The sequence below is a fragment of the Coccidioides posadasii genome, chromosome 2 (genome assembly GCF_018416015.2).
Source record: "Coccidioides posadasii str. Silveira chromosome 2, complete sequence".
NCBI lineage: Eukaryota > Fungi > Ascomycota > Eurotiomycetes > Onygenales > Onygenaceae > Coccidioides > Coccidioides posadasii.
In genome coordinates, this window is record NC_089408.1 from 2220800 (window position 1) to 2247884 (window position 27085).

A 27085-nucleotide genomic window follows, 5' to 3' on the forward strand; every position below is an offset into this window, starting at 1 on the left:
GATTGTCTTAGGTGGATGGATCGCCATGTCCACCAGTCTCAACAATAAAGTGTTTTTACTTGGGAAAACGTAGGGCCTACATTAGCGATTCTGGCACCCCCCGGAAAAGAACACAATACTCGATGAGCGGCATGCTCTCGAAGCGGAGTGTGGTTACTCATTAGCCCATGCTCGCACCACGTTGACCACCCGCATGTCTGCTTTTGTAACCTCAACGAGGATCGCATTGTACCGACAGTCCTAAGAGTAGATTGGTTCGCGATGGCGTGCTTGTCTCTCTATACGACGCAAATTCTTCCGCAAATTGGGATCGATTCTCACTTGACCTTGGTTTCTATGTCCGAGCCGGTCCATTCAGAAGGGCGCCACCGCTTTGCAACCGACAGTCGAGGTAATTCCACGGGACACGTTCTCGGGCTCGAAGCACTCCATGACGGTGTGGCGGAGGCTGAATCGGTAATCTCGACGTCTGGACCCGTCCACCGATACCTAGGGCGAGAAGACTCCTACAAATCAGCCATTGTACGTAAGTTCGTAGATACAAGGGATTCAGATTTCAGGTATCAAGTACACCATCACTGAAAAGAGGGAAGGGGCCTAGATCATCAGTCATGCCAGCCTACCCCGTACTCGTTGATAAATCATGCTCAGCTAACGCCGTTCACACAATGGATGATTACCATCAAAAATGGAAATGATTTGGCTTACTTCCAAGGATCGGGCAAGTTTTGATCGCTGGGTGCTCTGAGGATTGACTTAAGCATAATGGCTTTGTTTGCCCTTGGTGCCAAATGGCAGGGTACTAGTGGAAGCAGAAAGAGTGCTGATGAGACCACTCATTTCACATCGCGGGTACTCCGTACCTCGTAATGCTTGTAAATATTGCCTTAGTAATAAAGAAATTCATGCTTTTTAGCCTTGAAGTTGGAGCTTTTCTTAACGGTGTCTGTGCCCGGAGGGATTTTGGGGCCTGACACGCAATGGCTTGAGCAAGAAAGCACCAACGATTACCATACAAGTCCATATATATAATCCCAGAGGCGCATCCTCGGTATTTCTGCGGTTTATGTCACAAAGGCACGGTTAGGATCTATTCCTGTCCCATGCGTCTTTTCGCTGTACACCGGCCAGACAGCAATCAACGAACGTCGCATCTCAAATTTGCGAGAAGAAAAACATCTCACAAAGGCAGTCTGCGCCGCTAAGCCATGTGGCGTGTGCACTCCATCAACAAATGATCTGTATGGAGTATTGATAGATCTTCGATCGCCAGCAGCGTTTCCGGTTCTGCACTGTCCCGATGCAAGCGTCTTTTGCTGCAGGTTCCCCCTCCTGTTCTCTTTCTCCAGATAAAGAACGAATATCGCTCGACTAGGGCAAACGGACTCCCGACGTACAAACACACGTACTATGAACTCCGTATGTGCCTAGCAGACGGGAATGGTCCGCCTTGCGTCGCATTGGCTTTCACAAAATAGAAAAAGAAAAAAAAAAAAAATTATTAATCGATCAAACGCATCGTGCATTGCTGCGACGCATCTTCGAAGCCCGAAACCGTCTTCTCGTCGTTGTTATTCTTTATTCGGCTCTGGCGCGGAACTACAAAATCAGGTACGGAATAAAGAACCGATCGACAGAACCCACGCCGGGGTGCTTTCCATAGATCGAGAAGTTTTTGGCGGGGCAACTGACTAGTAAAAACTTGACAGGTCACAGCGGAAAGAGTCAAGGCGGGTTGCCACACCCGGTTTGTTGGCTTCACGCCCTTGATCTTCAACTCACGGAGATATGCGGTCACCAAGGCAGCATCACAGATCAGATTCGACGTGTTCGCAGTAACTATTTAATAGTTGGCAATGTGGTTCGGCCGACTCAGAAATTCACCGACACCTATCAAATGTAACTTCAGCTAACTAGTTGTTGATGTTAGTTCTTTGGACCTCTCATGTCGAGCTTCATTTCCATCTTTTTTGGGAGATAAAAAAAAAAGGAAAAAAAATGACACCTTCTTTGGAAGTGGGTTACCAAGCGCTATGCCTGGTTGTACGGAGTACGGAGTATAGGGAGAGTACTCCGTATATTTGGGAAATTTGCCCATGGGTGACAATCTGTTTTCCTAAAGACACTCTGCCTTGCCGATGTAATAACTCAAAGGATTGAAAATGTGTTCACCTCCGGTTAAAAATAGGCTCCAACCACCGTTTGGGCCCCAGCAACTTGATGATGGAGAGTACTCCGTAGTTCTGTAGAATATAGGGATGCTCGCGTCCGTGATCTCTCCAGAAAAATTAATTAAACAAACCCGCAATTTCTTGGGACCTCTTGTTCTGTTCGCAGATGTGAAGGTCGAGCAATTGTCTTCCCTTGGTCAACTATGTACTTAATTATGTCAACCGGGGGAAAGGCCCAGGCGTTTGTTCCAGCAATCTGGTTAGAGTTGATCGAACTCCGGAGCTTGCAAGTCGTGGCACATAACGAGCAAGTGACCGCGGGGGGGTTTCCGCTTCCGCTTCAATAAACAGGTAAGCTATTCACCCATTTCCAGCCTGACCAGGAGTCAGAAGACGGGATGAATGCGAGCTTTACGATCATCCCAGCCAACCGGAAACTATCAGAGCGGTTCCCACCACGATTATTTTTGGGGCTTGGGTGGGAAAGGGAAAAGAAAAGAAAGGTCCACGACCACTACATATGCTGCTCGGGGATTCGGGGATCAGGCCCTCTGATTCACCTGGCTTTTTAAGGTTCCCACGCGGCCAGCGGAAGGGGCCCCATCCTTCGTGCTCGGTATCAACGACCAGTCGTTGGAAAAAAGCCCTCTTTAAAAGGAAAATCGATCGTCAGGTCAAGTCAATCTATCGAAAGTCAAAATCCAAATGGTCGCTCGCGCTCCACCAGATCCCCACTGATTAGAGGTGACCCGGTTCCTTGGACCACCACTTCAACCCTGATCAAGGGCAAACGGCGCGTTTCCGCAGCTTGACCAAGAGGAAAAACTGGGGACTATGAAGGATTTAGGCTTGTCGGAAAACGGGCCGCTCGTCTAAATTCTCCTCTGATATAGGTCATCGCCACCTGGATCTCCTGGTCCGCGGACCGGAAGGCAAGGGGAGGGCCTAAACGAACTGATCCAATCTAGCGCATACCGAGCCAAGGCGCACTCCGTTCTGCACATTCCAAATTTGTTGAGCAATTCTCTTAAAATTTACTCCCCTGGATGCTCAGACAAACTTTGATGAACCTCGTTCGTTACAATCTCGCCCATTCCAACAACCACCCCATCGGGAATGGGGCTAAACCCACGCAGGATTTAGTGAATCTACATCGCGTTCCTGCCTTCTTGACCAACCGGAACGATTGGTAAATTCTTCACAATCCCAGGAGGATTTCCCGCCCCTCCCAGCCAAACATCAGAGACATGGGAAGAGCGCTGTTGTCTTACGTTGATCCCCGCTGTTAGGCTGCACCGGAGCGAGAATAGGATTCAAATCCTGTTTTGGAGTGGTACATATTGAGTACTTCTTGGTACCAACAGTCTAGTGTCTCGACGTTGTCATGACCGTATGTATGGAATTTTTATTGAGGCTTGGGGTGGGAGGCATGCTGAGATATCAGAGCGAAGGCGGACGTCCGCAGGAGTTCCGTCCCCACAATTTAGCATGGGAAAATCAGCACGCCTCCCATGATGACTTCGAGCCTTGAATTGGGTCGAAGCAATTTTCCCACCACAATCGTAAATGCAAAAGGGTCAATGTCATAATGCGGTTTTGGGTTGCTGGGGTAAGAGATGTGTTTCTCGTAGGCAAGCCAATCGCAGACGCCTTTTGTTTCACGTCCATTCCCTGGATAATCTGGCCGAGGAGATTGCGACTCGCATTGCGAGAGAGATGACGACCACTTCAAACGGTAACTTTTGAGTTCCCGAATCTAGACCGTCTTCCCGTCCATACTTCTCATCCATCGAACAATCCCAAATACTCGACACTTTCAAGATTTCAAATTTCGCCTGAGCGTCCATGCAGGCAACAGAGCCTCAGACGAAATCGACGATTCAGTGTAATTTGCTGTAAATTAATTTAAGTTGCCCATACGCGATGACTCGCCGTATTCAAGATTTATTTTCAACTTGATATGCTTTTCCGGTGGCGCAGATTTTGTGAGTCCTAGCCTGCCCCAGACTGAAATCATGCAAGCAAGCGCCAGAGGCTTGTATCAGGCCGAACTGCAAGAATTCTAGACCTGTGTTTTCAGACAGCCAGGAAGGCTTGGCGACCAAAACCGGATTGACTTGGTAACAAACGGGCTGATATTAATAACCGTAAGCCGAGTTTGGATACATATCAGCGATGGAAACGCTCGAACTTGAGACTATGAGAAACGCTGAGAACATTCGCTCGAATGGCATCTTGTACAAAAAAAGATAAGGGATAAATCATCCCCTAAATAAGATACCCGTCTATATACAGGCGTTATCCTGTTCAATATGTCCTGGATTAGCAGAATATTACGATATCGTGGGCCAACTATTACAGGGACAACGTGCAACCGATAAATGTGACGGATTTGCAAGGCCCCAGTGCATCTGTCAATGATGTTGGCCAGGAGCAAAACCAATGAAGGGATGCTCGCTAGTTTCTGCAACAAATAGCCACCGTTGATGACATTCTTGATCAGGGCTTTCTTGCGTTGGGTGAAGACGGTAGTTAGGTAGGAAGCTTCTGAATCTGTCGTTCGGGAATACTGTCCGACCGGCGCGCTGAAGAGAACTGCACCGAGGACGGAGGACTCCGTCTACGCTAACTCCTTCGCCCCCAAGTCATATTCAGCCACGTATGTTTGGATGCCAGGTTACCCGGTACAGATGATGAACTCCCCAGGAAAAAAAATCGTGTTAGAGGAGTTACTCCAAGCTCAGCGTGCGTCGCCATCCGTGCTGATGCTCCTGTCGTCGGGAGGTTAGACAAGAGAAGGGAAAAAAAAAAAAAAAAAAAAAAAAAAAAAAAAGAAAGAGAAAATCAAATTCCGGGCGAGAGACGGCCTTGGTTGTTGTCCACACGCGTCCATCCTGACCGTGCCGCAAAAGCTTCTAGTGCGTTTCTAGACGTGCGACCAGTGGATTCGGTGCCTACGATCTTTCCACTGATAGGGCATGCAACATGGACCCGAAAAGGAACCACAAGGCTAGGCGGAGCCGCCTGTATAACCAGGGTAGTAGTGCAGCCGCATGATTGGCCGGCAGCGGGCAGTCCCTTAACCCAACCTGGACTACCACGTGATTATTTCGCGTGGATCGCCGACCTAGTGTGTCACCAGCTTCCGGGGCGGAAACTTGCAGCGGTTCGCTCTGAGCCGGACATCGGCGTGCTGAGTAGGCTAGTAGTGCTGCCTGAATGAACGGAAACAAATTTATGATCTTCTGACTCACGTTATGTTATAGGTGGATTGAAGCAGGGGGTGGGTTGCATCGTGTTTGGTATGCGTATGACCCCGGAAAGCCAAGCTGTAATTTCGAGACCAGACCATCTCATTTGGATAAGGACGAGAACGTCGCCTCCTCTGGAAACAGTGCCGAATTCGAAAATCGATGCGATATTTCAAGCTTGCCTTTGCCGATCGTTCAAAAAAGGAGGGGTAAAAAGACTAAGGGTCGCGTCTAGAAACCTCTGTACTCTGTACATAGTACAAGAGGAATAAAAGCTCTCTCTTAAGGAATGATGCGGACCCGTACAGGCGAGATCATGCATATGCCACGTGTTAACTGTGACATCCCTGCAACATGGGTGCATAAAATTGGATATAGCTCATGGGAATATGCCACATCTAGGATTTCCGTCAACGGTTGAAGTGTTGCAAGAGGAAACCAGCAGCACTACTCCGTACGGAGTACTCCATTTCCTATTTTGAGAGTTGCACTGAGCTTGGCTGGCTACTGATATCTGCGGGCAACTCTGATTCTGGGCCATCCGCACTACTGTTTGGGCGGGCAGATAACGTTTCGGTTCATCGACGCTCCTGGATTCAGATCCTCACCACGACTCGCGATCATGGAAGGGAACCAGCGGGAGGCTCCCTCGTGAGAGGCGTTCCGTGGCTAGCTGCCGCAGACGGAGCTAGAGCTTCTTTTTCTTTAAAATTAAAAAAGAAAATACGAAGTAGGAGTCCATAATAGTTGTTCAAACAGAATAAAAGCAGCCACCATAAACGGGTTGTTCTGCAAACCGAGGAGCAGCCGCGGCTCTGGTTGCTCAACGCTTTCCTGCTCCCGCATCCTGTTTGCTTCGTTGGCGGGGAACCAAGTCAATCAGTGGATTCCCAACCAAACCGACCCGCCTTTTATGATGCAGTATTAGCATTGGATCAGCGACCCATCTGTGGGCTGGGAGAGAATAAGTTCCTCTTGCAGTTTGATGTTGAGGCCAGTCTGGAGCTGGCGTCGAGATCTCCCGTCATTTCTGGAAGGTCGATTTGGCATTGATCTTCTCGGGTGCAAGCTTGTCTTACAATACCGTAAGTGACGGTCCAAAACATGGGTGGGTAGCATTCAATCTTACTAGTGGCACAACTCCCAGCTACTAGGATTGGTAACCTAGATGTAATTATGTTACGGCTGCCCGTCCAACAAAGAAGATCGCTTGCTCCATGTCACTACCCCGGGTCTTTGTCCTGCACCATCGTTAGATAGTTATGCAGGTGCCATCTTGTCAGAAATAGCACATCTACATACATAATTAGACACTTTGAGAACGCGATCTCCGTGCCTGGCTTGGATCAATGTCGAGAATGTGTGTAAGGACTTTGCCGCCTGCCTTGATTACTAGTGCTGATGATACCGTCAGACAAGCAGCCCTAACAACCTCTGACAAGGGCAGAACCCCTGGCTAGGTAGTCCTGAAACACTGGACTAGCATCCCATTTTCCGGATAGCGCCCATCAGGATCCACCTAGCGGAAGGCCTAGAAAACAAGCTAGAATCACCGTCGCGCGAGCTAATTAAGATGAAAGAGGGTGACTGGCTGTCTCCTAGACTACATGTCTGTATTGGTTGCACTGGATAGGGCAAAAATGATGACTCTCATTTATTGACCCAAAAAAAAAAAAAGGAAAACGTTAAAAATTCGATTGGCCGTAACCTCGTTGGCCAAAGAAATCCAAAGCCTAGGTAGATCCAAGAAAAGCTCCCTGTGATTTGTTTCGGGAGTCTGCCCGCTCTTAGTTGCTTATTCAAGGCTGCATAACTCTCGCAAGGCAGGATGCGTTGCGTCTATTTGTTTAAAACCTTATCTGGACAATCTGAGAGATTCCAATCAAAGGACTCTTTTGAGTGGGAAGGTCACAAATGTCTGGAGTATGGCGGCACAGCCAAAGAGCTCCAGCAAGCTGCGATCGCAAAGGGGACTGGAGGATCTGTCACAATTCTAAAATTAACGGCTTGACAGCTCGACTGCCTGCGAGATGCACAGCTCCGGCGGGAGAGGAGGACAAAAAGAAAAGCAATCAACATACTCCGTAGAAAATGGAAATATTACCAAAAAAGAATTTTTTTTTTAAACTACGGAGCTACTACGGGGTGGAGAGGACATTATTGGCGTTACAAGTCTCTACGGTAATTAGTCTCCAACGGCAGGTATCCACAGGGTTCCTTTTTCCAAGAATACATCCAGGCACAAAGAACACTAATCCCTAACCCAACTAAAATAATGACAGGTAAAAAAAAAAAGTCAAAAAGCAAAGAAAAAAAAAAATTATTTTAGTTGTCTGAGCCGGGATAGGGGTGCCAGTCGAACAAGATTGCTGTTTCGTATGGACTCTGGACTAGTCTTGATAGTATTAATACATCCTTCCGCCCTCCCGCTGGCTCGGTTGAGATCTTTTCTTCCCCTTCTTGATATTTTTGATTCACCCTCGTCGGCATCCTTTTTGGGCCCTTGAAGCTGGTTTCTCATCTCCGCCACTCCTGCTTGCTATCTAATACTACTCCACACCACTCTCGCCAGCCAAAGCCTCAGTGCCTCGGTTCCAGCATCCTGCCCAGCGGTTGCCAATCAGATCCTGGATACATTTTTACGTATCCTCGCCATTCGTTACGAAATCATTGCCCTACTACCCTGCGGCATCTTGACGACAGAAGGAAAGGGATTCCAAGCCTGCTTTGGTGTGTGTTCGTCCATTGCAGAATCGAACCTCCGTCCGGATCTGTATTTGCTCCTATCCGTCATATTACGCCCTGTTTCAGTCGTCCGTCGCTTTCTCCACCTGCATTGTCCGTCCGCAGCGAATAGCTGTTGCTGCTGCTCTTATAGGTGAGTGTTCAATTACGAAGATCGTTGGGTTTTAAATTCGAATTATTCATCCGTTGGCGGATATGGTGAAGCAGGAGCTAATCATATACTCGTTGCAGAATTCTGTCATGATACTCAGAGATCTCTCGGCAACAAATATGGGCCGTGGTGCATACGATACGACGGGTGTCCCCAAGCCGCAACAACCACCGAAACCACGGTAACTCATCGATCCGAACTCAATTGTGCAGCGCCCAAAATATATCCCTTATAATAATCGAATTTTTTTGTCCTTCAACGCCATTCTTTTGATGCGGCACAACCCGCAGAAAAACAACTCTTTCAACATACCGGACGAATGCAATTGGTCGAACCATGTGCCACGTCTCTTTTTTCCGCCGGTGCTTTCTTCGTCAGCGCTGCTTACGATTGTGTCAAATCAACATACGTTTCCAAAAGCCAGGAGTCGCACCGCCTGGTTTACGCCTAATATTCCCCGTTGCCGAATACGGTTCCTCTAATAGCTTGCCTCACACCGCCTCCATATCGCCATTACTCCGTGTCTCGTCTTGAATGTTTTCCAACCTTTTCGCACGTCTTTTTTATCCGAACGACCATACATCGATTTTATCTCGCTTCTCCCCCCTTGTGATACCAGAATGACACATCTGTTTTTTCCGGCGTTTTTAAAACATAGACGGCTGGGGGTTATCTGTTGCTTTGTCTGCTTTCCTTTTTTGCTTTGTGGGTTGGCAGCATATACCAGCAAGATTTATTAGATTTTCATTTGGCTTCGCAGCCACTTCCGTTCCTCACCCTCTGTTCTATACAAAATCTCCGTTTTTCGCCCGCATTTGAGCGACTTTTTAATCCTGTTTTGTGCTTTATACTCTGTACAACACTACTAGCAATGTGGGTGTGGGCAAATCATCGGTCAGGCGCCGGGAATCGCTCGTTTTGTTCCGGGTGAGGTGTTGGTGCCTCGGTATTCTGCATTGCTTTTCTAGTTCCTTTTTCCTTTGTCGGGCCTTTCTGTGAATTTTGAAAGATACGCATTAACGATTCCCCTTTCTCTGAAGATTGGAGCAGGATCTCCTCATGTCCCTTTAGGTAGAATTTTCCTATATTCCCTATTTCCTCTTTCATCTTGGTTTTCCTTTCAAGGGGCCGTACTTGATAATAATGACAATGTGACTGCTTGTTTTAATTTTACCTATCATCAGTGGTCTTATAAATCGCTCTCCCATTTTAATCTCCGCTCGCGTGTAACCTGTCAGCAAGGCACGACTGCTTCAGAGCCTCGAAACAAGAATTTCGGCTTTCGGGGGCGGAACGGGTTTTCCGCAGGCGCAATCCCGGCGGCCATGTGCCCGTAGACATAAAATGCTCAGAGTCAGCCAGTCCCTCATCGCTCCCTGGCCGTCCTTCTCTGCCTTGCTCTCAAACCCTTGGCCGGCCGAACCTGGCTGCTATCTTCACAATAGGTCACGTGTACTTTTTTTTTTCCCCTTGGCGTTGGTGACCGTCGTCATCACGCTGGGGGACGGCTATGCTAGTCCCGATGAGGTTAAGCGCCCAGCATCCGCTGGCCTCCACACCTGCTCGTCGCATCAACCTCTCAGTAGGCAGTCGTTCATCGCCGAAGCTCTTCGTTCAACGTGCTCAGCATTCATATCCTTATATTTTTTTTTTACTTTTGAAATTCTTGGGAACACTTGGGCTAGAGGTCACTCTACTATCGAAAAGGTCCTTGGCTTTTTAGATATCATCCTTTCTTCCCGTTTCCTAGTTTCCTGTTTATACAACAACTCTCCTCTTTTATTCTGCCTACCTGCTCCAGAACAGAGCGTGGTCGTCCTTCGGATATCAAGGCCCTGTTGCCTAATAACTAGCTCTTGATCGCGAGGGCCTGGATTCTGCTGTGTCCTTTCAACTTCTCTACACGACTTATTGTCCATTTTCCAGGACACAATGTCCGAGCCTACTGCGACACCCGGTCCCAAGCCAAGTAGCAGTGTTAAGCTGGTTCTCCTTGGAGAGGCTGCTGTTGGAAAGGTATTTTCAGCGCAAGAAATCTAGGATAGTGCCTGCAAAGTACCTTACTGACTTGAGACGTGGCTTAGTCCTCCCTCGTCCTTCGATTCGTGAACAATGACTTTCAAGAGAATAAGGAGCCCACTATCGGTGGTATGTGCTACACACCTATAACGGGAATCCTAGGTTTTCTAACGTAGGGTATTTCTTGTACAGCTGCGTTCTTGACCCAGAAATGCTCCCTCCCAACGCGCACAATCAAGTTTGAGATCTGGGATACCGCGGGCCAGGAGCGGTTTGCTTCCCTCGCCCCGATGTATTACCGAAACGCACAGGCTGCCCTTGTTGTCTACGATCTTACCAAACCTTCCTCCCTCACAAAAGCGAAGCATTGGGTTGCCGAGCTCCAGCGACAAGCAAGCCCGGGTATCGTCATTGCATTGGTCGGTAACAAGCTCGACCTGACGAATGACGGTAATGGTGAGGGTGCGGTATCGGCCACGGACGCAACAGGCGTCGATGGGTCGCCAGCAGCAGACGCCGATGGTGGTGATGAAGGTGAGAATGAAGGAGAAGATCAAACCACGCCTGGCGATGCAAGAAAGATCTCTACACAGGAAGCCAGCTCATATGCAGACGACGAGGGCCTTCTATTTTTTGAAACCAGCGCAAAGACGGGAGTAAACGTTGCGGAGGTTTTCACTGCCATCGCCAATGCCATTCCGGAAACCAGCCTCAAGAGCTCAAGAGGGGCGGGAGCTGGCGCCGGTGCCGGTCACACTGCTTTGGGAGCTGGAAGACCAGGGGAAGATACACGAGTCAATCTCCGAGATCGCGGGGCAGCTACGGCAAAGGAAGGTTGTGCTTGTTAATGGGTCATAACCTCTGTCTTTGCTTGTTATTTTGCATCGTGTGGTCACCTTGCTTTCGTCGCATATATCAATGGGATTTCCTGGCAGCGCCTCTTCGTCTTTTCTTGTGATAATGGCGGGTATTGTTACAGTTTGTCTTATTACAGCTCTTGTCTTGTTTAGTCAGGATAGAAGAGCGAATGACTTGAACGTTATGTTCATTCATGAACGATTCTTGTGATTCTGCTCATGATAATATTGCGCTTCCTACTTCTATTCGTCTGATATTTTGTGATCAAGACTTTCCAGTTATGAAAAGAAGAGGGAACAACTACGTCATCAAATCATGCCCTCCATTCCATGTTCAAGGGATTCAGTAATAAATAATTATTTTTTTTCCATTCAATATTAGGGAAGAACAGTGTATCAATGCTGAACGGGATGCACACTTCCTTGTCCACACAAATCTCCCACCTTCGCCAAACAACAAACTCAACAAAAGAAAATAAGAAACAGGAAAGACTTTAAGAAAACAAGTAGATAACAATATTGATCAATGCATGCAAACCAGGAAGTCACAGTAAGCATCCCAGTTGCAACATACACGCAACCTTTCCTCTCCCGATGCACCAACTCTGTGTAATTAGAGTCCGAAAGACCCAACAGGAAATAGCAAAAGATTACACCGAAACTGAACGCCTCGCTTTCCCCAGGGGTGACCATCTCGCTTTTTACCGGGGTATTATGCTCGACTACCAAAGCTTCTCCACGCCCCTAGCTCCGGCATCTTGAAGCGTGCTTCTCTCAGGTCGAAATAGGTAAGTAATGCCGAACTTTGGGAGACAACATAGTGGCATAATTGACACTATCCCCCAACCGTGCATCCTTTCTTTGGACATGATTGCCCCTTGCAATCGCCCCTCATCTCAGCGCACGGACGATATTCCTTTGTCAAGAAGTGACATCATCTCCGCGACACCTGAGAATCCATACCATCCAGCCCATCCGCAGCATCGATCCATCCGTACATTAGTCCATTCGCGACAGTAGCAGCCATCCAGATCATAGCCCACCCCATCGCTCCCTTCATCTCCACCCCACTGATCGTACCCACAAGCTGCACCACAGTATTCGCCAAGATAATCGTCGCCAAAAGCGCCGTTCGCGCAATCAAGGTCTTCCTTTTCACGGAGAGCGTCACCCAGAACCTTCGGTACAGGGATGTTACGAACAATTCCCCATCGCGCTCCTCGTACGCCGGGCCCGAATCCTCGGCATGAGGCTGGCCGATAGAGCTCACAAATAGGAAGTCCCGCACCGCGGAGCCGGCGGGCAAGAGGCTAAGGAACATCGGAATAAGACCCTTCGCACCTTCGTGCGCGGCTTGTACGCTAGGTAGACCCTCGAAGAATGTGACCAGGAATGAAGGTAGCCACGTCGCAAAGCTAATGTAGAGGATGACCGTGTAAATAGCTGTTGCGACGAACGTGGTGTAGACTGCAGTTGGACGGTCGGTGAGGATAGGACGGTCGTATGCAGTGCAGTCCGTGTGGATGACGTTGGTGCGCCGGAAGTAAAGAAATGGTGCGGTGGTTGAAAGTATGGTTATCGCGGCGACAGTGAGGATCGTTGTTGGTCGTAGGCCATAGAAGGCATAGAGCAGAATGTAAGTGGGAAAATTGATAAGTCCAATGAAGTTGGCGACATCTCGAGCTGTATTACGACTGCAATGAGAACTTGTTCGCGCATGCACATGGGATGTTCTACAAAACATGCAGAACGCCATAAGAAATCTCACCATCATATTCCAATGCCCACAAGGCACCAATCTCTAGAACCCTCCATCCCAACAGCGCCGCAACATGTACCCACGAATCCAGATGCTTGCTCGTCCACGCTAGATCCCCCCGTGTGATTGGCACACTCAGTGAAAAGAGCACCGTGCTGAGACCAAGGCTGCTAAGCGTCACAGCCACAAATTTAAGAAATGAGCGCATGCAAGAATCCGCCTTCTGCTCTTTTGGCGATGGCAATGCGGCCTTGGTGGTGGTTTTGCGTCTTCGAGGGCTCGGGCCACTCGTGGATGTTGTCGTTGATTTGCGGCCCATTTTAGTTGACGCTCATCAACGAGGTAGGGAGAGAGGTGGAGGTGAAATTAACGTGACAGCAGAGTTTATACCAATTGAGCAAGTATTAGCTGAGAAGTATCTGGATGATAATATATCTGTCCATTGATAGGCAATCGTCGCAGGATTTGCCTTGGGATCTGTGTGTTTGGGAGCTGCCGGGTCCTGTTTTGGCGCGCGCAGGTCCGGAGCGGAAGGGAAGTGATGTCACAATGTTTTGGGGCAATCTGCCTTTCATTGGCTGAGCTTATTTTGTGATGCTTGAACACTGGCGGAAGGGCCATTACTGCACCATCAGCCTTGTCGCTTAAAGATGCACTTTAGATGGTTATTCATGAAGGTACTTCCTTAATGTACAGAGTATACGGAGTACACAGTATACAACGATAGAAGTAAGAGGTTATTGACAGCAATGCTAGGAAAAAAAAAAAAAAAAAAAGAAAGGGGGGAAAAGGATAAGAGGTTTGGTGAAGCCGCCATGTGAATATTTCATTGGTCTGAACTTCTGAAGAACCACAACATTCCCAAAATATTACAGCAACCTAACTAGGAATCATGTGAGAACTATGATCCAAAATAGAGAACTGTTGAGGCATTGTTGAGTTCTTGTTGCTTGTCCAAAAACACCTTCTTTCGTGAAATAAGCTCAATTGTAGAACTTGCTGGTCATGTGAACTTGCATCCTAGCTTAGTGAATAACAAGCATACAAGTCCTCCATCAGATGACAGAAGAAACGTTTGTCACAGGCTCGATCAATCATCACCATCATCATCCTCCTCACCCTCAGGTTTAACCACGCCAATTTCCAATGTACCAGTCTCTCTTCCCTTGCGATCACGCATGATAGCTTTGAACTTGCCGCCGTGCCAGAAATCTTTTACAGTGACTTCACGAGTTCTGCCCAAGCTCTCGATGTCGGAGATGCGATCCAGGGTAGCTTCGAGGTGCTCTTCGAATCCAGGCTCGGAGCAGATCTCTCGAAATGCGCGCTGCATCGGAACAGAATCTGCCCGCACCATTGCCCTGGAGTCGATCGTAAATATATTGTCGTGGTCGTAGCTTTGGATAAAATCGGCTCTAGTCATCACTTGCCGTGCTTTGTGAAGTGGGAGTTCTGGAAGTATGTGACCTTTTTCGGGGTCATAGGTGGATTCCATATCCTTTTCCAAATCAACAAGGGCTTTGGCGAGAACCATAGCGGCAGACTGGTTAATTTAGTCAGTAAAGTCGGAAATGTAGACCTCAACACGTGGTGACCTACGGAATATTTTTGTTCATCCATTACGTCGTCGTCCATTTCCTCTCCCAAAATCCAGCATTTGTTCAAGAACCATGTCTTCTCGGCTTGGCAAATCGCGTCGCAGGCCGCGATCATGTCTGTGGCCTTGGCAACTCGGTTCAAAAATGTTAGCCTTCCACCAACTTTGTCGTATATTTCTTCCAATATTTCCTTCGGAGTAGTTTCATTGAGGTACTTTGCGCGGAACTGGTAAAGCGCTCTCATTGCTTTGTCTTTTGGAAGGTCCGGGACTGGGATAACTTCCATTCGAGAAGCATAGCGCTTGAGGCGCTCATAAACCCAGTAGTCATCGCTATTGAAGACTTTTTGGAATGCCGTTAGATTGAATGATCGCCAATTTCAGGGATTAAAAAAGCCAAAAAAAGAAAAGAAACATACCTATTGTTATAAGATTGCTTGCAGCCCATTGCTCTGCTCGCTGCTGGAGCATCTCTAGAAGATCGCGCCCATCCTCGTCGTCACTGACCAAATGGGTGCTATTGACTATCAGGATCAAGGGCGTTTTGCTCTTTCTCCTTCTCCGTAATGCAACTTTTTCTAATTTATTAAGGGCCCGCTCAATATCGAGCAGCGCTGTTGTATCACGTGGTCCCCGAATACTGAAAAGGCTGCCTATGTAGCTGAAAAGAGGATGGGGACCCTCAGCATCCAAACGAAGTTAGATCAAGGTAGGTAAACGTACTCTTCATGGTACTCAAAATCCAGGGCCTTTCCTAATCGAACCCGAAAGATTTCAAGGTCTGCATGGGCCTCGAACATGGCAACTCCGGCGCCATCGATCTTTCGCATGGCGTCAAGGATCATGGAGCTTTTCCCGGTCCCTTTCTCTCCGATCAGAAGAAAATAGCGGCCTTTGGTAGTGCCATTGATTATTTCATCGACTCTAGTTTGCTCTTCACGCTGAATCCAATGCGTTGTGTCGCTTCCCTCCGTTCCCATTGACGGGGCTACACCGGCGACTTCCAGCACAGGGTCTCCGGGATTGAATGCGTTATCCATTTTCTTAAGTACTAAATATTTATAATACTTGTAGTAAGAATAGCCGGCAAGACTGGAGACGGTCGGAAAGTCAGAGATCTTATTGCGATGTCCGCACGGAAGACTATTTCCTTACCCTAATACAGCGATTGAAGCGAACGTGGTTGCTGCAGACTCAAACATCCGCAGAAGCGTAGACCTTAAAGTGGGTTCATCAGACCTGGAATCCCTTTCTGGCATCTCTGGAGTCTCCTGGCCGGGCTGAGGAGGACCGCCAGGGCTGAGGTCTTGGGAGCCATAGAGGCGGATCCGGTTCACTGTCCATGGCGCATAATTAGGGCGAATGAAACTTCTTCCAGCACCAAAGACAGCCCGTGTGCGCAGCAAACCCAATGGCATAATGGATCTTTGAACATGGGCTGAATGTCAATCTCACAACTCGTTATCCGTAATCAATGGTATCTGATAAGAACAATCAAATAGCCTCCCTGTTACACCGATAAAAAGAAGAATGCACCCCAATATACATCACCAGCATAAGTCAAGTAACCAAACCGCAAATAACAAGAACAAGGAAAGGAAATAAAAAGAGCGACTGCCAGGCCGGATTAACACAGCGATGGCCCAAACGAACGTGATTGATTTTTTTGTGAAGCTTTGCGAATAACCCAGCAGCTCCCTCGGGCCGCTAGTTAGCCACTCCAGCTGTGCCACATCTCGCCCCTGACTCGCTCACGTGGCTGATAAGATCGGGCCCAAACTCCGGGATCTTCAGCCTTCGCTCCGATCCGCCTCCCAGCGCAGTTAAGTCTGCTCCAGCTATCGGTCAAATCCAGAGGAAACAAATCGTCTGGTTGTATATATTGTTTATCCGCAGAATGAAGGTTGAGACTCTGCTCGAGATCTTAACCTCTTGGCATTTCGTCGCGGCCACGAGAGCTCGGCAATCATCGCATTTTTTTTCCCCACAAGTTGCAGGGAGCTTGAGTATATGCATATGTATATGTGTGCGCTCAGTACCTACCGGGGGGGCGCACATGCGCATCATCAAACGGGCGAGAAAGGAACATCTGTTTTCCCGGGATGGCGATGACTCTTCCTGCCTAGTTGATGCGTGGAGATTCGCTTCCCGGCATTCTTCAATATTAGCAAGCAGGGATTCTCACTCAACACTCGACAGGGGGCGATTCGCTCGTTGAACATTGAGTTATCACCTTGAGACGGACTAATGTAGCAGCAGAAATTTTCACACCGTACGGGGTACTAACCACATCTCTGGTGTATTTTGCAGGCCGTCTCTCTAGCGCTAGTTGATTCGGCTCGTATCCTTCGGTCCCTAGGTGTGATGCAATGCGAGAAAGTTGCTTGGGAGACGCACATAACATCCTTTTTTGAGCATGTCGCGATTAGCGGAAAATGCCTGCAAAGCGTCCAAAACGCAATGCGATTGCTTCAGTCGCCGCGGCCTACTGTTTCGATATTGGCGGGAAGCCAAGGTCTCTTAAAACGATCAAGCCAGCAACCAGCAGCAGCGCCTTGATGGTTTCAGACGCAAGCTGGTTTCGGAGTAGAAATCCGCACACAGAGCTCTGAAGGATCAACCATTCTGGTCAACCATTCTGGTCAACCCCAGTAACTGGCTTAAATTATTATCTCTGGCCACCGTTTATATGCGGGATCGCTAGCTCGATTGTTATCAAGAGCCCCGTCGATCCAATACTACTCTATGTGTTGCTCAGCGGAAACGTCCACATGACTCCCGCAAAGCCATCCAGCTGAATGGGAGGCAAATTAAGGGTAGAACCGACATCCACCCCATCATAGATCGCAGCTGTCCGGAGAACAGGAAACTTTTGATACTCCTTGCGATCGCAGCAGGCTTTTCCGCCCGTTCAAGGTCAAAGTTTGCTTCGGCTCAATCGGCGGTGCTGGTCCTTCAGCCGAGCGAACCCCATTCGTCCAGCAGCTCGGGCGGTTGACTAAGCCCGTGGGAAGGAAAATCCGGCTCCGTAAAATTTTCTCCCCCGGAGATCATCCAAATTTCAGTCTTTTTTTGCGGATTCGAAGCAAAAACCTCTTTTACATGAAATAATTTTCGTCGAATTGGTCGGTTAGACTGCATATCTTTTCTCAGTTTTTCCTTCTTTTAATATTCTTTATTTGCAGTTTGTACTTTATGGTTCAGTTTCTGTCCCATTCCTGACCTCTTTCGTCATTCATTCTCGGAATCTCGAAAGGGAAGCTTACTTTTGCATCAATTCTCATTTGAGCGCCTCTGGATAAAAATAGCTTTGTCTTAATTTTTATCGAATTGTCCCAATGGAGCAGAACAATGGAACTACTGAACACCCAAAGGGTATGGCCTCGTCTTTCCCTTAATCATGCAATTGGCCGCACTTTCTTTTTTTACTGTTCCTGTACTTGTTTGGCATTATGCTAACCGGTTTTCCACAGAGGTGTTGGACCAAACCAATCCTTCGAACGAGGTGACCGGAGTTCCAAATGGAAACCATGCAGAAGGCGAAGGTGATCAACATGCAGGAGGTTTGCACACCCCGGAGAAAAAAAAAAAAAAAAAGAAGGCCAATTCCTACATGACTGGAGATCTGACTTCCTCTCTTCTTGAATAGAAGCACCGGGGCTTTTCCAGATCACCGTGAAGCTGCCTCATGAACCCTATAAGATCCAGGTCATGGTCAGTGTGATATCCGTTTGGGTTTGGGAAAATTTAATTGACCTTTTCTTGCGCAGGTATCGAACCAGGAACAGGTTCAGGATGTGCGCCAATCCATCGTCGAGCTACCCGGGACCTTCCAGTATACAAGCTTTCACTTGGAACATAATGGCGAGAGAATAAATGACTATGTCGAGCTTTCTGAGGTCAAAGACCTCAAGCCCGATGCCGAAATAGTCTTGGTGGAGGACCCATATACCGAGAAGGAGGCTCGAATGCACCTTGTGCGGATCAGGGAACTGATCGGTGCTTCCGGAGATCGGGTCGATAATTTGCACGGAATTTGTGCAGGTTTGTCCCTCCACGATTCCGTTGCTGCCGGCGAGCAACTGTCGGACGATATTCCCTCAAGGGAGGAGAACTCCGCCAATGGTACTGCGGAACATGCTCTCGTTGGCTATGAGGTTCCTGGCCCTGCAGACCTTCGAACCATTCTCCCCCGAAAGCAGGCCCCATTTCCTAAGACCGTCAAATCCATCTCCCTTTCCCCCTGGAACCCTCCACCATACCATCTCCGCCAAAAAGGACACTTGCTCTATCTTCAGGTCACGACAAACGAGGGCGAGCAGTACCAGATCACCTCTCATGTCTCTGGGTTCTTCGTCAACAAGTGCTCTAATAGCAAATTCGACCCGTTCCCCCGAGCAGCTCCCAAGAATTATAGCGCCCATTCGCTACTTACCTTAATCTCCCTCGTCTCCCCGTCTTTCGAGAATTCTTTCAAGGCCCTACAAGAGGCCAATAACAAAAAGGATCTTTTGACCACATTCCCCTTCCAGAATTCGATACCACACAACCCGTGGCTCGTCCCTCCAACTTCTAGCCCTGCAACTGCTCATCAGTCAGACATTACAAGGCCACAAGAGAACTATTTGATTGCCGGTGTCGATAACTCTGAGACCCTTAGAGACTGGAATGAGGAGTTCCAGACGACGCGAGAGCTTCCTCGTGACACTGTGCAGGACAAGGTATTCAGGGAAAGATTGACTTCAAAGCTATTCGCGGATTATAATGACGCTGCGGCTCGGGGAGCGGTTTTGGTCGCTCGTGGCGAAGTTGCTCCTCTGAACCCGACAGAGGGTAGAGATGCCCAGATCTTTGTCTACAATAATATATTCTTCTCTTTTGGGGCTGACGGAGTTGGAACCTTTGCATCTGAGGGCGGCGACGAAGCTGCTCGTGTTGCTGTGGCCAAGGATGTAATGGGTGTTAAGGCAGTCAACCAGCTTGACATTGCTGGCCTTTTCACTCCGGGCACCATGGTGATCGACTACCTTGGAAAACGTGTGGTCGGCCAGAGCATTGTTCCCGGTATCTTCAAACAGCGAGAGCCCGGAGAGCACCAGATCGACTATGGTGGTGTTGACGGCAAAGACGTCATTGCGAAACATGAGGCTTTCGTTCCAGTCTTTGAGAAGCTCTCCAAGGCACTGCGAGTGAAGAAGCACCCTGTCTGGGACAAAGATGGTGTTAGACATGAATTGGAGAGTAGCGTTGAGACGAAAGGGCTTCTTGGCACCGATGGACGGAAGTACGTTTTGGATCTGTATCGTATTACGCCATTGGATGTCCTGTGGTATGAGGATTCCGAAAACCACGAGCCGTACCCACATCGGATGTCAGTTCTTCGATTGGAGTTGGTCGAATCTTATTGGAGGTTTAAAATGGGCCAGTATGTCAAAGAGGAAGTTGAGAAACGCAGAAAGGCCAAGAAAGAGGCTGAAGAGAAAGCCGAGGAAAGCAAGCCGAATGGAGAGGCTGCCGACGCATCTGAGAATGCTGAGTCCGAGAAGAAGGAAACCACTTCTCCAGACCAAGAGCGAGTTGACATCTCTGACTTCAAGCTTGCTCTGAACCCTGATGTTTTTAGTGGCCAAGTACCACAAACTGATGAGGAGAAAGAAGAGTGGGCACGGGATGAGGAGGAGGTTCGTGATGCTTGTAACTACCTGAGATCCAAGGTGTTGCCTGAACTGATCCAAGACCTCCATGATGGCGATGTTGGATTCCCTATGGATGGACAATCCTTGAGCCAGCTTCTTCACAAGCGTGGTATCAACGTCAGATACCTCGGAAAGCTTGCAGCCTTGGCAAAGGAGAAGGGGGCTAGACTTCAGGCCTTGACCGCCCTTATGACTCAGGATATGATTGCCCGTGCATTCAAGCATATTGCTAATCGCTATCTTCGAAACCTCCCTTCGGCATTTGCCACTTCTTGCATTGCGCACCTGCTCAACTGCTTGCTTGGAACCGAAGTGAATTCCAAGCCTCGCGCAGAGATTGATGAATCTCTCCGTGAAATCTACCCTGAGGGTGACTTTTCTTTCGAACAGGTGACACCAACAGCGCTTAAAGAGGACATTGAGAAGCAAATCAAGATCCGTTACCGGTTCTCTCTTGATGCTGACTGGACTTCTTCTTTGAGACATCTTCAACTCCTCCGAGATATCTCTCTCAAACTTGGACTTCAGCTTGGCGCCAAGAATTACGCCTTTGATCGGTCTCAGCTTAAGAATCAAGATCACTCCCCAGCTGCGAATGGCACTCGGACCCCAGAGGAGGGAGGCAAGAAGAAAAAGAAAAAGGGCGGCGACCAGGCTTCTCCACGACCTGCGCAAAGTCCCGCTCCAGCTGTTACCTTTGTTCCAGATGATATCTTGAACATTGTTCCTATCGTCAAGGACGCATCGCCCAGAAGTGCGCTTTCTGAGGAGGCCCTCGAAGCGGGGCGCATTTCCCTGATGCAGAACCAGAAGGAACTGGGACAAGAGTTGATCTTGGAGTCTCTGTCTCTTCATGAACAGATCTACGGCATCCTCCACCCTGAGGTTGCTAAGCTTTACCACCAGCTTTCTATGCTCTACTATCAATCAGACGACAAAGACGCGGCTGTGGAACTTGCACGAAAAGCTGTTATTGTCACAGAGCGCACCATGGGAGTGGATTCTGCCGATGCCATCCTGAGTTACCTCAACCTCAGTCTGTTCGAGCACGCCACTGGAAACACCAAGGTTGCGTTGGTGTATATCCGACATGCATTGGAGCTGTGGAAGATCATTTATGGCCCCAACCACCCAGACTCTATCACCACGATGAACAATGCTGCCGTCATGCTTCAACACCTCAAGCTCTATCCCGACTCTCGGAAATGGTTCGAGGCATCACTCACCGTTTGCGAGGAGCTCTTCGGAAGACAGTCCGTCAACACGGCCACCATCTTGTTCCAGCTTGCCCAGGCTCTTGCTTTGGATCAAGACTCCAAAGCAGCCGTGAACCGGATGCGTGATGCGTATAATATTTTCCTGAATGAGCTTGGCCCCGAGGATCGCAACACGAAGGAGGCTGAGAGCTGGCTTGAGCAGCTCACCCAGAACGCTGTATATATCGCCAAGCACGCCAAAGACATCCAGGCCCGTCGACGCCGTCTGGCGAACCTGCCGACTCGTCTCGGTACCAAGCCCCAGCCGCAAGTTGGACAAACCACCTCAGAGATGGCCAATGCGGCGGAGGCTAGGGGCAACGCGTCCTTAGACCCCCGTAGTATCGATGAATTGTTGAAGTTCATCGAGGGTGGCGAGTCCAGTGCACCGCGCACTAAGCAGAAGAAGCGTGCTGCTGCCCGTAACCCCAAACTCCGGGGTTCGAAGCAATCAACCGTGAAGCCATCTTCCTAAGCACGCTCTAGTGTCAGAGTGCCCACTGCTTTTTGTACAAAGTGAGCTTTGCAACACATATTCGTTTCATTTCATGTTGGCGACTATCCTTTTATGAATAAAAATTTCAAGACTCTATCAAAAAAGAAAAACCCTTCGGAACGATCTCGTTGAGGCATACCTGTACTCAGTACGGAGTATACTGGGGGGATATTGCTCGTCCTGATGGGAAAGGATTGGAGCCGTTCGGATTTTGGGAACTGTATATATCTCTACTCTACTCGATCATGATCCAGCCTTGTACTCTTTCTATGTATGAATACGTCAAAAGTCCGCATGGCATGGATTTGGGTTTGGGCCTTTTTGCTTTTTTTCTGTTTACTTTTGGCTCCTGCTACAATTCTTGGATCTTTGTTCTTTTCGCACATGGCAGTCTATCTATGGTGGGGCGACAAAATGTTTGCATGGTGTACTATACCGTCTTTTCGACCGCCCGGCCATCTTCCCGTGTGCTTCTGGTTTGTGAATATCTTGATTTTTTGCACTCATAAAACATCCATTTCATTGTCATCTTTTTCACGACCTTTTTTCATCTCGGTCTCGTATCGGTGCCCAAGGCGTACTGCATCTCGGCCCGTCCCTTTCCCGTTCCCGAAATCCTGTACTCCGTATTATGTAACTAAGTACCTAGTCGATCACGTGACACTTGCATTGTTTGCATTTTTATGTTTCTCTCTTCGGGGAAGCTGGGGCGCAACGGACGAACTTCAACCTGAGACTGAATGACACTTCAGAGTATGTATATTGGCATTTTATAAAGACTCTCGAGAATTACCGTGTTAATTTTTTATTTACTGACTTAAATACCTCTTTTAATGCCGATATATTGCTTATGATCCTTCTAATTGACCTCCTTGCTGGGTCCATCGGAGGTCGCAGGTCTAGGGTTAGGGAAGCCTCTATTTCCGATGTCGAGGGTGTGATTTTGTAGGAGGTATTTTTGGACACTGGGTTATCTTCCCGGCTCCGAAGATGGCGTCGAATCCCCCCCGCTCCCGTTCACGGTCGATACCACCGGCGACATCGAAATGGTGCAACCGAGTTTTACGACCCTTGACTTCGGCAATCCTACGCCTCGAGAAGTATTGGAAGTCTGCCTCCATTCAACCGCATGAAATTACGCACAGTATATCAGAGGAGTCCCAGGGGGTCACGTCGAAGTCACGCAACGACGGCGGCCGAGCTAGTGGTTGCGGCGAAACCTCAGACTCGGAGACAGGGAAGGACGATCCGACGTGGGTTCCAAGAAATGCCGTGCGCAAGCGTGTTAAGCATAAATATTCTGGCCGCAGGGAAAGTTTGAATAGCATCGCAAGAGCCCGATCGAGGGTTGTTGTTCGGAGTCCTGAGAGGGAGAGATTACAGCCCGGAGCCTTTACTATTGCAACCCCGTTGATTTCCGGAAGCAAAAGCAGATACATTGAGCAAGATTTTCGCGATGAAACTACTATACACACGGCGGAAACGCGACTAAATCCGGCTGGCTCTTCAGCTTCTGTTAAGTCTAAGCCCACTCATAATGAGTTTCCGATTGATATTCCCCCTACTGATAAAGACGTATATGGGGACCCTTCGTATTTTTCGATTGTTGGAGGAGTTGTTTATGCTTTTGACACATTTCTTAAGATTACTGCGATAGATGACGCAAAACCTACGTCCAAGAGAGTCCCCTCCTTGCTTTCTATGGCCCTCAACAAGACATCGGAATATATTCTGCAGGAGCAGGATCGTTTAGATAACGACGAAGAGAACGACGAAGATATAGATGTGGCAGATGTCATCTTCACAGACTTAGAAGATACTTATACCTCGACCAACAAAGGGTGGAGACCCTTGAGAACGCTTGTCCGCGCACATGGTATTCGTCTAGTTTGCGAAACTATCCGAAAGAGATGGATACATGCGCAACTTGCCCGATACTTTGTTTTGAAAGCTCTTGAAATTCCTGCGAATCATGCTGCTGAAGAGCTTCTTGGAGTTATACATTATATTACTCCGGCAATGCCGCCTCCAAAATCGCTTGATAGCGTGCTGCTTTCCGAACAAAAACAACTCTGGCCGTTAGCGGGTTACATGAGGAGGTCGTGCAGTTTGGCAGTTTTCTTTCGCGAAATCTCTTCGTTGCTAATTCGCGGAGCTCTACCTGCGGAGTGGATGGCAACAAGTTCAATGAAGTCCTACGTGATTGACGCCATGCAATCCGTCATCTCGAACGATGAGCATTTGGCAGCCTCAGTTAAATTTCTTACAGCTGTTGTGCAGGCTTCTTTAGGACTGGTTAAGCCTAAAGGCCCTTCACCGCTAGGCCTCAGCCCGAACACACTCAACAAGTCCGCCCTAGCCTCTAAATCAATCCGAGGCGGCTTACGTTCGGGAAAGGAAGCCACAAGCTGGCAGATGCCTATCAACGAGGAAGTTATACCCGAGGCCTTGAATAATACTATTTGCAGTATATTTACAGTTCTTTGCAGCGTGCATGTTGCTCGCTTTGGGAGTGGAGCGCTCACCAAGTCTCCTATGTGGCATATTATCACTCATGTAACCTCTGTCGTGCAGAGATATTTAGAAGAAAATGTACATGAAACAAAAGATGATTATAAGGGCCATGAAATCCGAATTGGATATGCTCTAGTTACGCAATACTTGCTGGAGCATTTGGAATCTACAGCGGATTCTCTACGGGATAGGTCGAGGGCGAGATCTTCCCCACTCTTTTTGGATAGCGTTGAACATTTTATTCGTTTCAGCCCCAACCGAAAAGAGCTCCTGACAGCGTTATCGGGGCTGTTTCTTCAGGTGGCGCGTTGTCTTGGGAGAGCACGAGGAAGAAATAGCTTCGACGTAGTCAAGTCGCTGACCAGACTTTTCACGTCGACAGACTTGAGGCGCTACCCAACATTTCGTGCTGCTCTCGCTAAGGTAGCAGTAGAGGTAGCACTCAATTTTGCTGAATACACTTGTTTACGGGAGCACCACGAGTGGGCTGCTGAGCTTCAAGAAGAAGTGGCCGAATCTGATCTGGGCACGCTTGACCACAGGGTGGAGCCTCTCACTCCTTCATTATGCCTGAAGACAACCGGGTTTAGGTGGGAAGATGGGATTGGGGAGTGGGTTGCGAAAACTCCGTGTGCGAAACGTAACGTCACGAGTCGTGGGAGCTCAGTAAAGGCCCACCAACAGGCAAGATTGACGAGTGAGAAGACAGACTCATCATCCACTGCGGATGGTGATAGTGACTCTGGATGGGGTAGTGCCGGCGACGATAAATCCTCTATTGATGAATTCGATTCCAGCGTCACGTCAAACTTCTCACCTCCGCCATTTCCACGGAAAAGGAAGTTTGGCTCAGACGAAAGCGAATTTGAGGATAGTGCAGTCTCCGACACGACATCCGCTTATCGAATGAGACGATGGCGGGATACAAGTCACAGCACGTGGAATAGTCGTTATGATAATGTTATCAACGCAAAGGCCCATGGTCCAACGACAAGAAATCAACGTGCGCCTCAAGACGAAAGGAGACCCAATAACAAAAGGTCAACGAAGGCAATTTCCATTGCTATCGCCGTTGAGCTACCTTCAGCCGTTCCGCGAAAGAGCAGCGACTTTGAAGTCGTAATTCACACAAATGACTTCAAAGGCGGCGCGGAGTCAGTTTCAACGGGAGATAGTAACAGCGGAGAGATGGTCGATGATGATGATGACGTTATAACGACCAGTGCTCCAACTCTTTATGAGCGTAATCGAGACAAGAGACCCCGCCATTCATATCCGCAAGTGGTATTGCATTCTTCCAAGTATATATCACAATCCGAAGTCCATTTTCCTCGTCGTTCTTCTGCTAGATTAGCGAGTCGACAACGGCAACAAAACGTCATCCCCTGTTCGGATGGTAATGACTCTAGCGATGACGAATTAAGTTTTCTCTAGAACCCATTTAACAATATCCATGTCTCTTTTCAGCATAACAGCAACCAGCAGCATGACATTTGCATTTTGTTTCTTTTAATGATACCCCGTCTTTTTCTTTTAGTAAAAATTAGGAGCACCTGCATTGGAGTCCTGGTTTTTTTGATATTTGTTCGCTATCTTCGGTTCTCGTCCTAGTGCTGCGGAGCTCTGAGGTTTTGTATTATCAGTCAAGTACCCTTGAAGTGCGAACCTTTTGAAAATGGCTTGCTATCCGTGGAGAATTGGATGCTATTTTTGTATCAATAAATTGGGTAATCGGCCGTCCGCTCGAGCCCACATCTTACGACCATGAAACGTGATCCTTAAACACGGCACAGTAGCACAGACGAACCTATACTTTCTCTTAAGCAAATTGTTTGGCATGAGATGGTATATTTACCTGTTACGCACCTTTTTTATTGTTGGATATTCTGACTGGTTAGAGGCTTTGGAGACAAGGCTTATCCGCTCCCTGACTCCTGGTTCATAACAACTGCCGTATAAAGGCGACTGGGATCCAACCAAACAAATAAGCCACCAGGCCGCAAGGCATCTTCCGAGCGCGAAAAAAGATCTTGGACATTGCTTATGTTTTGCTTCGCGTTTAGTCAAAGGAACCCCAAGTCACTTCTATTCAGCGAATATCATTACTCAAGCGAAATGGGCTCGTCCCGGATGCACCAGTTGACGGCTCGTGCCATATAAAGATCCACTCACGGGAGGGATAAGCTCGTGTCCAGGACAGGGAATAATCGGATGGGCACTAATTTTGTCATGTCGCGTCCCGAGATACAGTAAACAGGCTAAGGGTATTTTCGAGCATCATAACTCGAACCAAAATTCCGCTCTCCGCCTCCCCTTCTGATGTCGAAAGTAATACTGGTAGTCGTTGCTATCTCTCCCCTTTGGGGTACCGATCGTCAGGAAGTCTCCCTGGTTCCCCTTGCTGACCGTTGGAAGTGAAGTTACACTGAGACATGCTCCTCCAAGCTGAATGTTCCAACCACAGTGTGAGATATCATCGTACAAGGTTTGCACGGTGCACTACATGTGACCGATTCTCCATCCTGATCCGGATCATCGGGCATAGACTGGAAGCAAAAGACATCAATCGTAAT

At 48.4% G+C, this 27085-nt stretch overlaps 7 protein-coding genes across 7 annotated transcripts; 5 read left to right on the forward strand and 2 right to left on the reverse strand.

Moving 5' to 3' along the window:
* Nucleotides 1-20: 20 nt before the first annotated feature.
* On the forward strand, nt 21-732 carry D8B26_003255 (uncharacterized protein; the record flags this gene model as incomplete). The annotated part of the gene is made up of 2 exons (XM_066124086.1): nt 21-522; nt 652-732. The coding sequence occupies exons 1-2, from the start codon at nt 262-264 to the stop codon at nt 730-732; spliced, it is 342 nt and encodes a 113-aa protein (XP_065980162.1). The 5' UTR covers nt 21-261.
* Nucleotides 733-1440: 708 nt separating this feature from the next.
* Nucleotides 1441-1847, forward strand: D8B26_003256 (uncharacterized protein; the record flags this gene model as incomplete). The annotated part of the gene is made up of 2 exons (XM_066124087.1): nt 1441-1611; nt 1710-1847. The coding sequence occupies 2 exons, from the start codon at nt 1441-1443 to the stop codon at nt 1845-1847; spliced, it is 309 nt and encodes a 102-aa protein (XP_065980163.1).
* An 8058-nt stretch (nt 1848-9905) lies between these two features.
* D8B26_003257 (uncharacterized protein) lies at nt 9906-11464 on the forward strand. The gene is made up of 3 exons (XM_003068475.2): nt 9906-10334; nt 10403-10466; nt 10530-11464. Exons 1-3 carry the CDS (start codon nt 10251-10253, stop codon nt 11183-11185), a joined length of 804 nt encoding a protein of 267 aa, XP_003068521.2. The 5' UTR covers nt 9906-10250; the 3' UTR covers nt 11186-11464.
* A 112-nt stretch (nt 11465-11576) lies between these two features.
* On the reverse strand, nt 11577-13438 carry D8B26_003258 (uncharacterized protein). The gene is made up of 2 exons (XM_003068474.2): nt 12963-13438; nt 11577-12877 (listed from the first exon to the last, which is right to left on the reverse strand). The coding sequence occupies exons 1-2, from the start codon at nt 13270-13272 to the stop codon at nt 12129-12131; spliced, it is 1059 nt and encodes a 352-aa protein (XP_003068520.2). The 5' UTR covers nt 13273-13438; the 3' UTR covers nt 11577-12128.
* A 460-nt stretch (nt 13439-13898) lies between these two features.
* D8B26_003259 (uncharacterized protein) lies at nt 13899-16207 on the reverse strand. Its single transcript, XM_003068473.2, has 5 exons — nt 15706-16207; nt 15274-15642; nt 14970-15211; nt 14553-14893; nt 13899-14496 (listed from the first exon to the last, which is right to left on the reverse strand). The coding sequence occupies exons 1-5, from the start codon at nt 15966-15968 to the stop codon at nt 14044-14046; spliced, it is 1668 nt and encodes a 555-aa protein (XP_003068519.1). The 5' UTR covers nt 15969-16207; the 3' UTR covers nt 13899-14043.
* Nucleotides 16208-17702: 1495 nt separating this feature from the next.
* On the forward strand, nt 17703-22515 carry CLU1 (Intracellular distribution of mitochondria). Its single transcript, XM_003068472.2, has 4 exons — nt 17703-17925; nt 18024-18113; nt 18200-18264; nt 18321-22515. Exons 1-4 carry the CDS (start codon nt 17889-17891, stop codon nt 21975-21977), a joined length of 3849 nt encoding a protein of 1282 aa, XP_003068518.1. The 5' UTR covers nt 17703-17888; the 3' UTR covers nt 21978-22515.
* Nucleotides 22516-22830: 315 nt separating this feature from the next.
* D8B26_003261 (uncharacterized protein) lies at nt 22831-26820 on the forward strand. The gene has a single exon (XM_003068471.2). The coding sequence runs from the start codon at nt 22989-22991 to the stop codon at nt 25944-25946; it is 2958 nt and encodes a 985-aa protein (XP_003068517.2). The 5' UTR covers nt 22831-22988; the 3' UTR covers nt 25947-26820.
* Nucleotides 26821-27085: the final 265 nt, after the last annotated feature.